The sequence below is a fragment of the Nycticebus coucang genome, chromosome 10 (assembly GCF_027406575.1).
Source record: "Nycticebus coucang isolate mNycCou1 chromosome 10, mNycCou1.pri, whole genome shotgun sequence".
Lineage (NCBI taxonomy): Eukaryota > Metazoa > Chordata > Mammalia > Primates > Lorisidae > Nycticebus > Nycticebus coucang.
Window position 1 is genome coordinate 78,481,218 of NC_069789.1, and position 18,519 is coordinate 78,499,736.

Consider the following 18,519-nt stretch of genomic DNA (forward strand, 5'->3'; position numbering starts at 1 on the left):
GGTTCAGTTAACCAAGCAGAAAAGAGTCACATACTATAAAATAATGTTAGTAAAATAACCTACAATATACTGTATTTTCTTATATGTTTTCGCCACACAGGAGAAATCTGTTCCTAAGCAAGATTAAATGACACTTGAAATTTCTGGACCCAGATAAAAAGTGAGTTAATTCGCTACCATCACACCCTGTAGGTGACCACCTGCAGAATGCTTTCTGGATAACACATGTTAATGCCATGGTATGTCTCTACAATTTGGGGGAACTATGTGTATAAAGTAAGAAATGTTTTGCCATGCTCTACTACCATTTTACAATTAGTTTAAGCAATCAGAAAATAAGTTTTATACTTCTGTAAAGAATGAAAGTCCCAGAAAGAAGAAATCACCTATTCTAAGTACTACAAAACCTCAGGAAAGAAGCTGGAGTTAGAATAAGAAGCAGAATTATGTCAAATACATACAAAGAGGCTTCGTCCAGGAAGAGAGGCGAGAGGCCCCAGCAGAGCTGGGTAAAGATCAGGAGGGTTAGAAAAAATCAGCTCTTCCTCTTCCTCCAAGGCAGCCAGACTCTTTAACAGGTCCGGAGGAAGCAGAGGGGAGCTCTTGGGGTCCTAGTGACAGAAAGGATCACAGTGAGATGCAATAAGGGATGACAAAAGCACAAAGGAGTAAGTAGCCTGATTAGGTGGATGAAGCAACTAAAGTTAAGAGGAGAGTGAAACAGCATTATGCAAAAAGGAAGGAAAAGGCTGAAATGCAAAGGCAAAGTGACACAAGGACAGTGGTGAAGATCAAGTCAATAGAAAGGAAGCAAAAATACTAACAAAGAGTGAACATAAAAGGTTAATAGTGTAGCTAATGTGTAAAACAGTATGATGGAACAAAGTGGTTAGCATATCTTGCACTAACAAATAGAGAAACAGCGCTTAAAAAAGTTTAAAACACACCTGTTTCCTATCAATAAAATGGGTAAGGACAGGGAATTCAACTGTCCAAGAAAACTGGCTGACTTTGTTCCTATCAGAAAATTTGCTGCAATTTATCTAAGTACTTAGTAAGCCTATTTTTAAACTTAGATGATTCAGCCCAACTGAGAGGAGCTCTTTGTCTCAGAATTCTCTAACATGCTGTGTTAGGGATTTCTGTATATGATTTCTCTGCCAGACCATCACAGTTCAAAACCAGTTACAGAATTCGTCAGCTCCTCAAACTAAAACATATTGTGTAATTCTGAAGAGGAGACCAAGAGCTGCACCAATCACTCAGCAGCATTCAGTAGTACTAATAAATAACAGCGATCTTTACAAATAACATCTATCCAAGAGATGAAAAAGACATGCAATCCAAGACCCATCTTCAAAATGCCCGGTGACAGGAAAGAACACATACCTCAAATGGCATCCTGGGCATAGGCTCCTGCTCTGGACGGAAGACTCCTGGTGACCGTTTGCCCCTGCGGTCAATATTTGCTTGCTGTGCCATTACAGCTCTGTTATCAGCCATGCTGTAGGAAGAATCCCAGTAGAATTCTGGGACCTTGACTTCTGAGGGATTATGGTTATATGGCTCCATCGGAAAAGGCTTCATTTTTTTCTCTAAAGGCTGCTGCTGCATTACAGGAGGTTGCAATGACGGCTCAAACAGTTTTATGGGGTCTTGGGTCTGAAGGTAGTAGGGCTGTTTCACAGGCATAATTTTCCCTAATGGGCCTTGAACCTGAGGGGGATTCCACAGCTGTTTGGAGGCATCTGCCTGTTGATACTAAAGAAGAGGTACTTGTCATCGAGATGAGGATAAAAAATGCAACGTTACTTATAATCGATACTCAAGAATCTCAGAATGAACTTGAGGTATTTTCCAGCTAAAAAAACTCTAGGAAATGCAGCAGTTTCCTTTTCCTTTTGGGTTTTTCAATATACAGAGCTATCTGGGACTGGATTGTGGCCACTCACGTTCTTTTTCATTTACTTATTTTTGAAACAGTCTTATTGTGTCATAGCTCCAAGCAACCTCAGACTCTTGAGCTCAAGTGATACTCTCTCTTGCCCCAGCCTCCAAAGTAGCTGGGACTACAGGCGCCCACCACAAGGCTTGTCTATTTTTAGAGACAAGGTCTCACTCTTGCACAAGCTGGCCCAGGCAATCTACCCACCTGGGCCTTCCAGAGTGCTAGGATTATAGGTGTGAGCCACTGCACCTGGCCCTCACTCACATTGTCTTTCAATTCCATTATTTAAGAGGTTTAATGAATTAATACATGAATGAATAAAATATATGTGTATATGCATGTGTTTCCCCTTTTCTGCTTCAAGTGCTATGGAGCTGACAACATTTAAAATTGGTGTCACATCTATCTTAGTACCTTGTCAAGATTATAATTCTATTTCCCTTCTGCAGTTTGTATTAAAATAGGAGAGGATAATTTGCTGAAAATCTTTTTATAGTAGCAGCAAAGAACGGCAATTAAGATCTAATATTTCCTTCGAAAGAAGGAAAATATTTGAACTTTCCAAACAGTATAATAGTATTTCTATATTCCTATAATCATTACAAGTCTAAGCAAGAAGTATCTTAAAGCTTAATCAGTAACTAGCGAACACTGAATCATTTCAACGTTTCCCCTTATTTCAGCTGAACAGTATACATAGCTATAACTTACCTGCTGGAATCCAGAGTGGTGAGGCGGGCTTTTCCCCAAAGCCGACACGGCTTTTGTAGGGGATTGTTGCTGAGCTAGAGCTTGAACCTGCAACTGGCTTGTGGACTGTGCTGTTGACTGAGCTGGTAAAGATGTAAGGGGTTGGGAAGGTGGCTGTGATTGTTGAGGTCCCTGGTTCATAGGCCCTGGTCCAGAGGGCCGTTGCTGGCTGTAAGGAATGTGGGACTGTTTCCCAGCTTGCACCTGGTTTCCTGCTGGAGAGTGAGCTGTAGGCTGAAGAAAGGTTCCTGGGACAGAAACACCAGCTGGGAAGGTGTAACCTGAGCCCACAGAGAATGCCACAGGAGGGGGGATAACATATGTTGGGGGCGGGAACCCTTTAAAATAGAAGAACACAACTTTAGTTCTAAAGAAACTTAGCAAGAGAAAGGCAAAAAAGTCAACTTTTTTTGAGGGGAGTATCTTCTATCACATCATAAAAGAAATCAGCCCCATTGTCAATCTTTAACTTGATTTTTACAACTAAATATAGACCTATCAGTTATTTTTCTTCTACCCATTAGAAATAATCAGAGTATTCGAAAGGTGGCATCTTATGTTTAATGACAGGAATTCCTTCCTGGTAACACAAACATGCTCTTGCATGTAAACTACAGAGAAATGGCTCAAAAATAATGTTATATTAGGGAAAACAGAACTTCTTTCTACCCTTTAACACGATGATTTCATGATGTCACTCCAATGGATAATTTCAAAACACAGATCATGCCACATTTTATAGACAATAGAAAAAGAAGAAATACTTCAAAATCTGTTTTTTGAAATTATCTTTTATCTTTATTTATAAATATTAGTTGTCTATTTTTTTGAGACTTTGGAGAAAAAATAATAAGAATTGATAATGCCATACTGAACCTCGGAATCAAAGCATTCTATAATAGACATACTCTTATTTAACAATGTGAATATTACTTTCTTTGCATTACTATTATTAGTATTACTTAATACTTCATTGCAGCACTCGTCTTGATTTCTTTTCTGAATGTATTTATTATCTTCGTTGGTTCTTTATGAGGTTTTTGTTTCTAGTCCTTATCCTAAACATTGTTATTGTTGTTAAATTTTAAGCCTTTTTAAATTTTGTGAAGGCAAAAAGTGGAAACCTAATAAACACACGTATATGTAAAAAACAAAATGTCACTCCCATGGAATATAAATTACTCAGTGAGTAGACAGAAATTTCTGAAAGATGGAAATTAAGCACAAGAAATCACAAAACATATATTTACCTGGCCGGCTGGGAAGAGGAGGGAAGGCTCCAGGGTGATGAATGGGGATGAACTGGGAGTTGCTTGCTTGACTTGGGGTCTGAGTTACAGGTGTTTTCCTGGCTTCAGACACTGGAGTCTTTCTTAGTTCTGTCTGGGATTTTACCTATGATCAATAGAAGCAAAACTATAATAACCCAAACTCAAGCATGTCAGAAAGAAGTACCTTCTCCTAAGAAAAGTGTTTAAAGCCTCATTATGTCAAAAAGCATAAATGAAGACATTTAAATTTATCTAAGGTAAAAATGGAAAAATCAAAACAAATTATTTAATAGCCAATAAAAGATACAAGGGCTTAAGTTTATTAACATAATTTTTTGCTTTTACATGACCACAAAAATACCAAATATAATAAGGATCTTAGAGCCTATTTTTTTACAAATGAGATGACCAGTACAACTTGTCCATGAGCTTAAGCTGCCCAGGGCTCTTTACACTCTCTAATTCATTTCATGGAATACATGAATTATAAGTCCATAATGACTATTAATCCACAGGTAAGATACTTTAGCTCTTGGTTTAATTTCACCTGAGCAGCTTTAAGTATACCCAGTCAAGGTTCGGCACCTGTAGCTCAAGCAGCTAGGGCACCAGCAACATACACCAGAGAGGGCGGGTTTGAATCCAGTCTGGGCCTGCCAAACAACAACTACAACCAAAAAATAGTCAGGAGTTGTGGCGGGCACCTATAGTCCCAGCTACTTGGGAGGCTGAGGCAAAAGAATTGCTTAAACCCAAGAGTTGGAGATTGCTGTGAGCTGTGATGCCACAGGACTCTATCCAGGGCAACAGCTTGAAACTCTGTCTCAAAAAAAAAAAAAGTATACCCAGTCAAGCACCCACCCTCCATCAGCAACTTTACAACCCTTCAAAATAAATAAGGATAACTTTCAGCAGGAAAGAACCAGGCCCTGAAATCCTAAACATAAAGCCAGGGAGAAGTAGATGCCATATGTACTGCTTAAGATTGAGCACAATGAGAAAACATAAGTAGTATTTACAGAAAATTTGGGATGAGGTACAAAGTATGGTAATATATTGACTATTATCAGGCTTTCTTTAATTAGCCATAGGGAATCTGAGATGGATGAGGGACCATAAACATTTTACTTTTAGTGTAGACCTTAGTTAGAGGCAGTTACAGGGTATGAAGGCAGGGCAGGCAGGAAATGCTGGATTCTATCCCTAAAACACTGATTCTTTGGCCTTCTAGTTCATTTGTGTTTATTTCTTCCCTTTCCCTAGCACTTCTCTTTTCTTTGTTTTTAATTCCCACCATGTTTTTCTAATTTTCTCCCTGCTATTAATCTTAAAATTGAAACTATTATTTTCTCCCTTTCTCAAAAAAAAAAAAAAAAAAAAAAAAAAATACTGTTGATATCAGAGAAATACATAGAAGGTACTGTTCGTCTGTAAGCAGCCTTCAACAACATAAGGTTTCTCATGCAAACATGTAAACAAATCACATGGCCGCTTAAGTATTTATTTACATATTAATGATATTAATAAAATCAGCACAGAGTAAAGACCCTTTACTGTTTATGTGAAATCATCTGTATTTCTCTGGAAAGCTCTTTAAAAAAACCGAAGTCACAAGTAACTGATCAGTGTCTTTTTCCAGCAAGAGACCTGGGTTCTTGCTTTATAAATTCCCATGAGCAGGACAGTATTAAAGTGATATAATGCCACTAGCTGGACAGGTATAAATGTTAAGGAAAAGAGCCTCGTCTTTTTCCAAGAAAATATTTTATCTTGTATAGTGAATCTAAAAAAACCACAAAGCTATATAAAAGCCTTAATGCACTGCTCTTGGTTCTATTAGATCTACAAAAAACTCCAAATCTCTACTATAACATTAACATGGTAATTATACCTTCCAAAGTAAATATAACTCTGTGTAACACTGATGATTCTGTAACATGTTAATTTCAAATCACTTAAACTGAAGGACTGACAAAAGTGTCAAATCACACTGAGTCATTTTTCACTTACATTATAATTCCCAAGAATTGATAATGCGACCACCTATCAAAGCTCTTTACATAACCTTACAATGCATTAGAACAGTGGTTCTCAACCTGTGGGTCGTGACCCACAGAACTGTATTAAAAGGGTTGCAGCATTAGGAAGGTTGAGAACCACTGCATTAGAAGAATGCATTTAAACTCCAGGACAACCAATTCTCAAGGCTTTAGAACAAAATGAAAAATCTTGCCTTTTGTGTGAGCCTTCCTCTACCTGCGTTATAGTTCAAATACAGCTTACCTGCACTGCCACATTCTGCTTTCCTGTTTCCTGTAACTTTTCTAAGGTGCATTTCTTGGTTTCAGTTTTCCTCTTGTTGTTGTCCTTCTTTCCATCATTCTTAGTTATAGTTATTCCTTTGCTATAGTCCCTTCTCACCTCTTTGGGAGGAAAACTTCTTCCTTGGTCTCTGTTCACTTCTCGTGGCTTAATGTTCTCTTTGAAGGTAACCACTGGCTTCTCTCCTGTGTCACAGTTGTTGCTTAGATTTCGGCCTGTAGACAGCACTGATTTCAGTCCTGGGTTCCCATCTGCAGCCAGCGACTCTATCACAGACGTTTCTTGCAGTATGAGGTTCTCTTTGGCTTCACTGGGGTCTTCCAGTATTAACTCTGGGATTTCTGTGATAAACAACAATTTCCCTACCTCATTTTCACACTGAATCAGCCTAAAAAAGTAAAAATAAATCCACATATGAAAAACATTAGCCTAAAAAACAATAACAACTGAACTGTGTATGGATCCAATAGTCAATATATTTCTAGCACTAAATCTATGGAAAATAGCAGGATAAACAATGGGGATAACACAGACAATAGTCAGAAACTCAAGTTTCACTATCAGACTTATCACCACAACATATACCCCTGCAATTTCAATGTTTGCTAATCATTACATTTCCTAAACATGTTTTAATTATGAGACCCTAGGGCCTCCAGGCGATGTGGATCATGCCTGTAATCCCAGCACTGTGGGAGGTTGAGGAGGGAGAAGTGCTTGAGTTCCGGAGTTCAAGACTCACCTGAGCAAGAGTGAGACCTTGACTCATAAAAAAAAACACAAAAAACCCAACTTCTGGAGGGTGAGGCAGCGGATGCCTATAGCCCAAGTATGAGGTTGCAGTGAGCTATGATGCCATTCCACTCTGCTCTCAGAGAATAGGATAGGACTCTTGTCTCGACAACAACAAAAATAAATAAAAATAAGCAAGGAAATAATAATAATAAAAAAAAGACACTAGGCTTATAAGGTAGCTATACATAATTCCTAATTTATAGGTTTGGAAGCTGAAGCTCAGTGGTAACAACTTCATTGAAACATATAAGCATTAAAGTACCTATTATATGACAAAAATCTGAACACAAAAAGGAATAAATACTATTGATTTTGGAAAGGTAATCATATCCTGTAAGGATCCCATGAACACACATCTGGGAAGCTACAAATGCGGAAAGCAAACTCACATCCATCTGGCTTCAAAACCTATGTTCTTTCACCTACACTAATTATCACATCTGCTTTGCATTTAATTAGCCTCTACCACTGTCTTGGTCTGTCTTAACTAAAATTGCCCATACCCTTGCCAATACAAATCCCAGTAACTGTGAATATACAATTCAGTTATAGTTACAGATTTATAAATTCGAGCAGAAGCTCATGATAAATGAGAGAGACAAGCCCAACTGCTCTAGAATAGCCAGCATAATGGGGAGAACAGAGATTATATTCTTTAATACTAACACACTAGGGTCATGATCAGATGTGCTACCAATACTTTGGCTTAAGAGTTGATAATTAATAGTATTTATACCAAAGCCTAAAATACATGTGAGGCAGGAGTATGTTTGTGTGTGTGATAAAGTTGTTAAAAAGGAGTAGACCAAAAGCCCCATGGACATACCTTGGCTGATTATCAGCAATCCATTTGCCTATAGAAATCAAGCGCTGCTGTCGTATTCGTCTCTGCTGACCCTCTTTGTCTCCTGTAATACCCTGGTGGCCTTTGGAAAAATCCAAGTTCCTAAAATTGACACAAGCACATATCAGAAAATTAAACTACTAACAATATTTTCCAATAGACCCTCCATAGTTGACCACCTCCTGAAGTTGACCTAATTTTCACAGATCAGACATGCACCACATGTACGTATCAGTAGAGCAGGCCTAGTTCTGTATGTTGACCAGTATGTTACAGTCCCTCAGGTGGTCAACTTACAGAGGTCCTACTGCAATTGCACTGGCTTCAGATGTTGCCCATCCAGGTTAGCAACGTTATGTAATCAACATTTGTTTGAATTTATACTTCCAAAGATTTTACGGATAATGAAATAAAGCAGAGAAGAAAATATACAAGTTCATTACATAAATGTAATATTTTTTACTTATATGTTTTACTTTATAGTTGAAGAGCTCAAATAAATCACAATCTTTTATTAGGAAAGATTCTTTTATCATATTAAAAAGGAAGTTTCAGAAACATCTTGCATTCTAAGGAAGTTGCTTAAAATGGCTGTGGGAATACTAAAGGAGCTATTCTAAAATAAGTAGTATTAATCTACTCACTTTAATGTGGCCAACTCTGAATCAGAAAAATGTATAAATATCACAAAGTATATAGAGCAAAAACAAAAAACACAAAATTCATTGATATCAGAAGGGTAAACCAACCTAAAAAATAAGGACTTTTCAGATTTCTACTTTGGTCATGTAGATGGATAATGCCACAGACACACGAAACATAGAAAGCCAGAAGTAGTGGCTAATGCCTGTAATCACAGTAGTTTAGGAGGCTGAGGCAGGAGGATTACTTGAGGCCAGGAGTTAAAGACCAGCCTGGGCAACATAGTGAGACTCGAACTCCATAAAAAATTAAAAAATGATGAGTTTGAAGCTGCAGTGAGCTGTGATCCCACCACTGCACTCCAGCCTAGGCAGCAGAGTAAGACTCTGGCTCTCTTTGAAAAAACAAAACCCCCCCAAAACTCAAAAAGTCCCAGAAATATAGAATAAAGATTGTGTTTTGCTGACCAAACACAAGATCATGTAAAAGTATAAAATCCATATGGGAGGTCAGACTGTTGGAATATGGTTCCAAACTCTAAGAGAATTCAGAACTGGAAATCTGGGACTTCCTATCCAAGAGACATAGGGATGTATGTAAACACCAGGGAGAATGTAGAACATGGGAAGAAAAAGGTAAAAAAAAGAATAAGAATCCTGAAGAACATAAAGAGACATGTAGTTTAAAAGAACAGTGAAAAAGAGTGAGCCCTAAGGGCAGGAGAAGAATAGTGCCACAGAGCTAAGGAAAAAAGTTTCACGAAGGAAGGAAAGCAATAGACTTAATGGTGAAGAAAACTAAATAGGATGAAATTATAAAGAAGTTACTAAATTTGGTATCTAGAAGGACAGTGATCAATGGTTTAAGCTGCACGATAGGCTGAGAAATGACTCGCACTTAAAGCAGAGTCACTAAGGTTAGTCTATACTACTTTTCAAAAGCAGTTTGATGATGATGAAAAAGATAGGGTAACATAAGGCAAAGACGGGTATGTGAATTTTATTTACATTTCTAAAAAAAAATGAGGGACATTACAAGGCTAAAGGGAAATAATAGGACAGAAGGAAATGGGAAATACCAAGCAGAGAGGATAACAGAGCAAGGTAGGAAGGGATGGGACCAAGGGTCCAGACAGAAGGTTTAGACTTTAATTCCCATTACACAGGAGATAAAAGCATGACATACGCAGATCCGTTTCATGTCAACAAACTTCCACTACTAGTTACTGTTAGGAAAATATGATACCATTGGGACAGATCAAAGGTTCCTCTCCACAGAAGCCTGATACCTATTCATTTTAATACTGTATAAAATCAACCTGCCTCAGCTGCCACCCACCTGAAAGAAGGTCTCAAAGCCAAGAATCCTTGTAACTCAAATTCCTCTGGAAGTGGTGTAGCTATAGAAGGGTGGAGATCAAAATTTGCAAACATTTTAATTAAAATACTGCTGTTTGGTAGAATACTGCTCACTAAATTAAAAAATGAATACCATTTTTAAAATGAACATACATAAAAGAATGAACTATAATGTTGACAGTCCTCTGTTATCCTTTATAGCAATCCTGATGAAAATTACTAACCTGTCAAAACCCTGCTAACGTTACCCTTGGAGCCTAGACATTCACCCTACTAGCCAATGCCCACAAGGATTGACTTTCTTTTTTTTTTTTTTTTTTGAGACAGAGTCTCAAGCTGTCGCCCTGGGTAGAGTGCCATGGCGTCACAGCTCACAGCAACCTCAAACCCTTGGGCTTAAGTGATTCTCTTGCCTCAGCCTCCCAAGTAGCTGGGACTACAGGCACCTGCCACAATGCCTGGCTATTTTTTTGTTGCAGTTGTCATTGTTTAGCTGGCCTGGGCTGGGTTTGAACCTGCCACCCTCGGTGTATGTGGCTGGCACCATAACCACTGTGCTACGAGTGCCGAGCTGACTTTTTTTTTTTTTTAATCAGCAGTCTTAAAAAAAAAAAATCATAGCCTTGAATCCAGTGATTGCAATGTTTAGATTAGTAATATCCTTTTACTTAAAGCATTAAGTAACACTGACATTACCTAGGAGCTTGAGAGAAATCCATAATCTTGGGCATTTTCTTAAGTCCTAAGTCTGAATCAACTGTATTTTAACAAGTAATTTATTTGCAAATTAATAGTTGGGGAAAACTGATCTAACAGATTAACAGAAGAAAAAAAGTTAAGCTACAGGTTGTTCAGTGCAACACTATTTATAATTGGACACATTTTTAAGAAATAGAGAGTAAGTAGATTGTGGTACATCCACAGGATGGAATATTATAATGCCAGTAATAATGATGTTTTCAAAATGCTTAATGACAAAAGAAAATGTTAACAATATAACACTAAATTTCAAAAGCAGGCACACAGCTATATCTGATACTGACCATCTTATTTGTATGTACATGTAGGAAAAAGCTTGAAAAAGATGTATCATCATATGAATAGTAAAAAGTATTTCTGTATGGGAGAACTATGAGTGATTTGTGTTCCTTATGTTATATGTGCCAAATTATGATTAGCAGGTATTACTTTGACAAAGCAATTTTGTATACGTTAATTCCTTTTTTATAAAATAGTAAGAATAAGAAAGGGAAAATGCAAAGGTATTTTATTCGCTGGTCTCTTATTCAAAAGTAGCTAAACAAAAATACCAACGAGGAAAACAGTATCTCTGCTTTCACTCAAAACAGCGCAGAGCTCAAAGACACTTCTGAGACAATGAATTTAAAGTCACATACTTATCACCAAAAACCTATTTGTCTCTGGCCTTCCTTCAACCCTCCATTGGTGACAGAGAACCACATCAACGACACAAGGTTAGTGCAGCCCTTACCATTAGTACTTGAGAGATCCTCTTCATGCGGATGGAAACTATTCAGAAGAGAGATTAGCCAAGGCCAAACGCTGTAAATTAAAGGAATATTCCAGTCTTTATTGTCATATAAGAGAAGTTGGAACACTAACAAGCCATAAAAATGATACCTCTAGGTCCTGGACTTTATGAATTTTTCCCTTCAGGATTTAGAAGCTGTATATTCCCTATAACATATATTCAAAGATAAACAGATAATGATAAAGACACGCTGTACAGATTGAATTTCTATAACAGAGATCTGCAGATGATTTCTCAGCCTCTTAACAGTGAAAATAATTTGTCAGTTTTAAACAATAAAAATTGGTATTTACTGGGAAAACTCTGACTAGAGAAATAATGTATTGTTTTTATAGAGCCTTCAGATATATATTATCAGTTGTGGAACCCACTGCTAGTTCTTTAATCTGTGACAGGGTATTGTTAAACTACACTCAAATCACATTCTCTGTTCAAAGCAGTAACAATGCCTTCTTCATGGTCCAAAAAGTCCACATTGTTACAAAAGCCTTATCTTTAAACTCATTTCCTAAAGCACAACTTTTTTTTTTTTTGTGTGTGTGTGTGTGTGGTTTTTGGCCGGGGCTGGGTTTGAACCCGCCACCTCCGGCATATGGGACCAGCGCCCTTCCCCTTTGAGCCACAGGTGCCGCCCAAGCACAACTTTTGTGAAAGCTTATATATGAAATGTTAGAACATATACTTTGCATTATTAGGAAGTGAGTTATACATACATATTTTTTAATTGTGTTACTGAAGTCCTTGGTTCTTGAGTGAGGTATGTTAAAAACTATTATGGATGTAGATATACAAGTATAGTAGAACCTCTGTAAATTGACCATCCAAGGGTCTGTAACAAACTGGTCAACATAAGGAACTAAGCCTACTGTACTGACACATACATATGATGCATGTCTGGTCTATGGAAATTAGGTTAGCTTAGGAGGTGTTCACTGTAAGGGAAGTGGTCAGCTATGGAGGTTTTACTGTATACTTTACATGTAAACATTAATATGAAAACCTGTGCTATTTTTCAAAAATTAAAACGATCTAGAAATCTAATGTACTATGTATGACTGGGTAAGTTATTTTTAATGGACACAAACACAATTGGTTTGAATGTTTATTTGCTGAGGCTGGGGACAGATGTGATGTGAGATGAAAATGGTAATCTCGGTTACTTAATCAATTTTGGCCTGAGAACACAATCCCTTGGATTTTTCTACAACAGATTCATCTATCTAATCATGCTTTACTTGAGGTAATATTAAGCTTATTTTTAAATATATATCAATCTTTATGAAAAGCGTGATTTAAGAGAAAAAAGCCTGGGATAAATGGACACGATCACATCAAAAAAATTCAAAGCTAACCATTTTGGACCTTGTGTACTATAAAATTCTGAAATATGGGAAAATGCTAATTTAAAAATATCAACAAATATATGTAGAAATGTATAAGGAATATATAAAATATCAGTCAAGCGGGGTGGCTCATGCCTGTAATCCTAGCACTTTGGGAGGATGAGGCAGGAGGACTGCTTGAGGCCAGGACTTCAAGACTGGCCTGGGTAATATAACAAGACTCTGTTCTCCACAAAAAACAAACAAAAAATTAATGGAGTGTGGGGGCATGCACCTGTCATTCCAGCTGCTTAGGAGAGGCTGAGACCAGATGATCACCTGAGCCCAGGAGTTTGAGGTTGCTATGAGCTATGATCGTACCACTGCAATCTAGCCTGGGTGACAGAACAAGACTCCATTTCTTTAAGAAAAAACAAAGAAAAGGAAAGAAAAAAAAATATATATATATATATTTAAGAATAAATGTCAGTTACAAATCTCTGGGAATATAACAAATTGTAAGAGATAGTTTAAAAAAAAAAAAAAAGGGGCGGCGCCTGTGGCTCAGTCGGTAGGGCGCCGGCCCCATATGCCGAGGGTGGCGGGTTCAGGCCCGGCCCCGGCCAAACTGCAACCAAAGGATAGCCGGGCGTTGTGGCGGGCGCCTGTAGTCCTAGCTGCTTGGGAGGCTGAGGCAAGAGAATCGCTTAAGCCCAGGACTTGGACGTTGCTGTGAGCTGTGTGAGGCCACGGCACTCTACCGAGGGCCATAAAGTGAGACTCTGTCTCTACAAAAAAAAAAAAAAAGGTAATCCTATTATTTTGGGAAGACAAGGCAGGAGGATTGCTTGAGGCCAGGAGTTTGAGACCAGCTTTGAACAAGAACAAGACCACCATCTCTACAAAAAGTAGAATAGTTAACTGGGGATGATGGTATATGCCTATAGTACCAGCTACCTGAGAGGCTGAGGCAGGGGGAGAGCCTGAGCCCAGGAGCTTGAGATTGCAGTGAACTATGATGATGCCATTGTACTATAGCCTGGGTGACAGAGTACCACTGTCTCCACACCCCACTGCAAAAGAAAAAAAAAAAAAACTTCAAAGGCATAATTCTAAACATCTTCGTAACTCTGATGGACGAGGGGAAGAGTAAATGACAGGCACACAAAAAAGGCAAAAAAATGTTTGTAAATAACTAACACTATTTCTTCTGGCTGAATACCCTTTCTTATGAAAAGAAATGAGAATGCACAGGTAAGTCCCAAGGATCACTTTACAGGACCAACAACAAAACAAATAAAACAAAAATAGAAATCCCTGCTAATAAATACGAAAACTCTTTAAGTGGTAAAACAGAATTCTTTTACAGCATTACTCACAAAATTTATTGACCCAAACACAATTTTGAGTTCAAATTAACAAGAGTAAAAAAATCATTTAGCTTGAGATAAGTAGTAAAAATTTTGTACAAGGAAGCAATGTCTAAAATCTGTGCTAACATTTAAAAGAAGACATGTGGTATGGTGTACTATGTTCCTAACTCTATTAATGGCAATGTCAAAAATCAGGGCTCTTAGGTGACCTGAAAAGGAAAAAACAAAGGGAAGAGAATTATGAGGTAGAGGGATCACAGGGTTAGGCCATTTTCTTTTCTTTTTGTGAGACAGAGTCTCACTATGTAGAATGCCACGCATCATAGCTCACAGCAACCTCAAATTCTTGGGCTTAACTGATTCTCTTGCCTTAGCCTCCCATGTAGCTAGGATGATAGGCACCCATTACAATGCCCCGCTCTTTTTTTTTTTTTTTTTTTTGCTGTAGTTGTCATTATTGTTTATCAGGCCCAGGCTGGGTTCGAACCCATCAGCCCCGGTATAGGTGGCCGGTGCCCTAACCATTGAACTACGGGCCCTGAGCCAATGGGTTGGCCATTTTCTATGTTGTGATCTTGGACAATATTTACATGATGAACCACAGAGCAGAAATTTCAAAGAGTTTCTCCTTAAATTTATCATCAACTTATGCAGGGGAGGAAATTTCCAAATCACTGCAAAGCTATCTTAGGAGTAATTATTTTTATAATCAAAGGTACACTGGAAGTTTTCATTTGTCACTATAAAATCAACAGTTCCTAAGAACTGTCAGGATTACTGAGTAGAGATTACAGAGAAAATGGAGGAGAATCAGAACTTTCACTCTTCTATACTTAAACAAATTGGGTGTTTTTGTAAGGCAGTATCAAATAGTTTATGCATAGAAAATAATGAAAGTAATGAGTATCTCTTCCCTCTGACTCCTAAACAGAAAATTGGGGCACACTGTATTGAATAAGAAGCAAACTAATTTTACTTCAAGTGCAGCTTGAAATGTGAAAAATGCCTTTCCCTAGGATAGCAAGTGGGAACAGGGTCATGCACAGGAAGTCACAAATCCCACAGATTCTTCTTCCAATAAAGAATCCAAATAAATAAATGGAAAGCATACAAAAAGGTCTTTAGTTCAATGTCCAGGGAGTAGGTAGAAAAGAAGTATTCCAGTGTTCAAATGCTGTATTTTAGAAGGCAGTTTTTGTATATCCATGTATATCATACAAACCACATAAGTTAATATGAAATTCTAAAAACCACTTACTACTGTCTTTCATCCACCACTGTCTCTTGAAAGACTCTGGGTCTGAGTCTCAGCCAGTCCATGGAGACCTTGACTGCAGGAAGAGGGTAAGCATTGTAGGACTCCTCTTGAGACTCATTCTGGAGAGGGTACTTGCACAGGATGCCAAGAAAAGACACTTGAAGGAAAAAAAAAAAAAAACTGTATTCAGAAAGCATAAGATATTTGAAACTGTGTATCAGTTCAAATTAAAACATCATACTGTATCTTCTGCTATATTCTGTTTACCATTTAAGTATCTTATAAGCTTCTTTCTAAAAAAGACATTTTATTTTCCTATAAAAATGTTATAATACAGTTGATGAGGGAGCGTCAGCACATAAAAGAATCAAATTAAAAAAAAAAAAAAGACTCAAATTCAGGCTTTAGGTCTCCTGATTCAATATTAAGAAACATAAGATACTCCTTTTTTTTGAGACAGGGTCTCACTGTGGCCTAACTAAGGCTCACTGCAATCTCAAACTCCTGGATTCAGGCAATCCTTCTGCCTCAGCCTCCCAAGTAGTTAGGGCTACAAGTGTGCATCACCATACCTGAATAATTTTTTTTTTTTTTGTCTTTAGTAGAGATAGGGTCTCACTCTTGCTCAGGCTGGTCTTGAACTACTGACCTCAAGTGATCCTCCTGTCTCAGCCTCCCAAAGTGCTGGGATTATAGGTATGAGCCATCGCATTTGGCCCTCAGGACATTTTTTTAATATTATCACCATGTTTTGCTACATTGATAAAAATGCCTGAGATTATGATTTTCAAAGATGGTACATGTCAGAGTTAGATGATTACTCACTAAACAGGGCCAGCAACTGTGTCCAACATAGCTGTTCATCTTGGCTATAACTATGCTGTTCTGTTTCATTGCTAAAGTCACGAAGGTGATGAAGTTGAAATAGGTTAATGACAGTGACATGAACTAACTGCTGAGAGTTGAAAGCTTTTTGGAATAGCAGCCTCTGTAAAAGAAGACAGAAATACTGCATGTTTATTAGGAATAGAAACCATCTTTGACACAAGAATTAAATCTGCAGTTTGCATTTAGAACCATTTACATAACAGAATGTACAGTTAAGTAAACTGTTCTACTCTTAATCTCCCTATTTTAATCGGGTCTGATGTTTCCCAAGCTGTCTTGAAAGGAATTAATTCAGATACTACAGACTGGTAGAATTTGAGAAACTACACATTTTTTAATATGACCCGAGAAAAAAGTTTTGGGGGATTCACTCATAATTTATACATCTTCACCTATTAGAAATTGTTTTATAAGAGATATATACATATTAAAATATTAAATTGAGATGTATGACTAGAGAGTAGATGTATGAGGTTGGACAATTAAGTTCATGAACTCATCTTAGAGAAAGGATTAGATTGCCCCCAAGTAAAATACTTTTGAAATCAAAGTCCTTAACAAAGTTGATAGCTACTAGAGATTTTGTCCTTGTTTTATTTCATACTTTAGCTATAACCAGCCTACCTACCTTCCCAGGGAAAATTTTTGCAGATAGCAGGGATTCATGGTCACTAACCTTATCAAGGGAAATAGGTGACCCTTACAGTTCTACCAGCAGTGACAGGAGATGCTGTCATCTCGGAAATTCAGTTAGTTGCCTTTGCTCAGACTATTTTGACATTTTTGTTCTTATTACTTAAAGAATCTGAAATAACCACAGTAAATTCTGTGATTCTAATAGCAAAGTCTTTCACATTGTAATTACAGAAAAATATAATAGCATTCTACTTTAACTCTGTTCTTTCTATCACAATCTCAGCCTTCCTGCAATCTGCCACTGCTCTACATACATCTAGAATGGTTAAATTGCTCCTTCACGTTCCACAACTAACTTCTAAATAAGCCGATCATTTACACAAATGCATAGTACTAGCATAAAATGAGAGTATTTCTATTTTTCAAAAAGCATTGTTTCTTACAAAGATAATATGGCAATGTATTCCTTGCACCTATAAATCTACTGGTATTTACTTCAGAAAGCAACGTCCTACTGAACAGTGTCATGGCCTATTAAAGGGTTTTCTAGTGTGTGCACAGAAACATTAATGCATATGAATACTGCCTCATTTTTTTTTAATTTTGCTTTCAACTGTCTTAGTTTGAATTTTTTTTTTTTAATTTTCTTATGTATTTATTTATTTATTTTTAAATTGAGAGAGTCTCCCTTTGTGGCCCTCGGTAGAGTACCGTGGCATCAGAGCTCACAGCAACTTCCAACTCTTACGCTTAAGCGATTCTCTTGCCTCAGCCTTCCAAGTAGCTGGGACTACAGGCGCCTGCCACAACACCCAGCTTTTTTTTTGTAGAGACAGGGTTTCACTCTGGCACAGGCTGGTCTCAGGGCAAACCACCCGCCTTGGCCTCCCAGAGTGCTAGGATTACAGGCATGAGCCACCACGCCCGGCCTAAAGACTGCCTAGTATTAACACAAGATAATGGAAGTTCCTGAAGGTACAGACTTTGCCTTATTTTCTTCTATATCTCTAATAGTCTAGAAAAGTACATGGTACATAGTAAGCATAATAAATTCTTTTTTTTTTTTTTTTTTGTAGAGACAGAGTCTCACTTTATGGCCTTCGGTAGAGTGCAGTGGCCTCACCCAGCTCACAGCAACCTCCAACTCCCGGGCCCAAGCGATTCTCTTGCCTCAGCCTCCCGAATAGCTGGGACTACAGGCGCCCGCCACAATGCCCGGCTATTTTTTGGTTGCAGTTTGGCCGGGGCTGGGTTTGAACCCACCACCCTCGGCATATGGGGCCGGCGCCTTACTGACTGAGCCACAGGCGCCGCCCAGCATAATAAATTCTTAATGAATGAATAACCTGTACCTTTAGAAGTAAACATGAAATTATTCAGTTGTAATTTCATAAAATTTAAATTGTTTTATATAGTAAGAGGACCTCCTGGGGAATAAAATCAGATTAGAACTGACAAGTTTTTGCTACTTATATTTTCAACTGTAGCTAAGGGATATATTAAATTAAATACCACTAACAGTACACATTTAATAGATACAAAACACTTTGCATCTCAATT

The 18,519-nt window shown here is 37.8% G+C and overlaps 1 protein-coding gene across 5 annotated transcripts in view; it reads right to left on the reverse strand.

Annotated features, from left to right (window-relative positions):
• The window catches only part of SMG7 (SMG7 nonsense mediated mRNA decay factor), an 80,994-nt gene that overhangs the window by 6,801 nt on the left and 55,674 nt on the right, over nucleotides 1–18,519 (reverse strand). For 2 of the 5 annotated variants that reach the window (XM_053604603.1, XM_053604605.1), the window contains 10 exons: nucleotides 16,261–16,423; nucleotides 15,436–15,592; nucleotides 11,423–11,493; nucleotides 9,911–9,971; nucleotides 7,913–8,032; nucleotides 6,253–6,679; nucleotides 3,949–4,093; nucleotides 2,660–3,036; nucleotides 1,390–1,761; nucleotides 462–611 (listed from right to left, as the gene is read on the reverse strand). In XM_053604603.1, the coding sequence (XP_053460578.1) occupies nucleotides 462–611; nucleotides 1,390–1,761; nucleotides 2,660–3,036; nucleotides 3,949–4,093; nucleotides 6,253–6,679; nucleotides 7,913–8,032; nucleotides 9,911–9,971; nucleotides 11,423–11,493; nucleotides 15,436–15,592; nucleotides 16,261–16,423 (2,043 nt within the window). The remainder of the gene's footprint in view (nucleotides 1–461; nucleotides 612–1,389; nucleotides 1,762–2,659; nucleotides 3,037–3,948; nucleotides 4,094–6,252; nucleotides 6,680–7,912; nucleotides 8,033–9,910; nucleotides 9,972–11,422; nucleotides 11,494–15,435; nucleotides 15,593–16,260; nucleotides 16,424–18,519) is intronic. The other 3 variants (XM_053604604.1, XM_053604607.1, XM_053604606.1) reach the window with 3 other exon arrangements.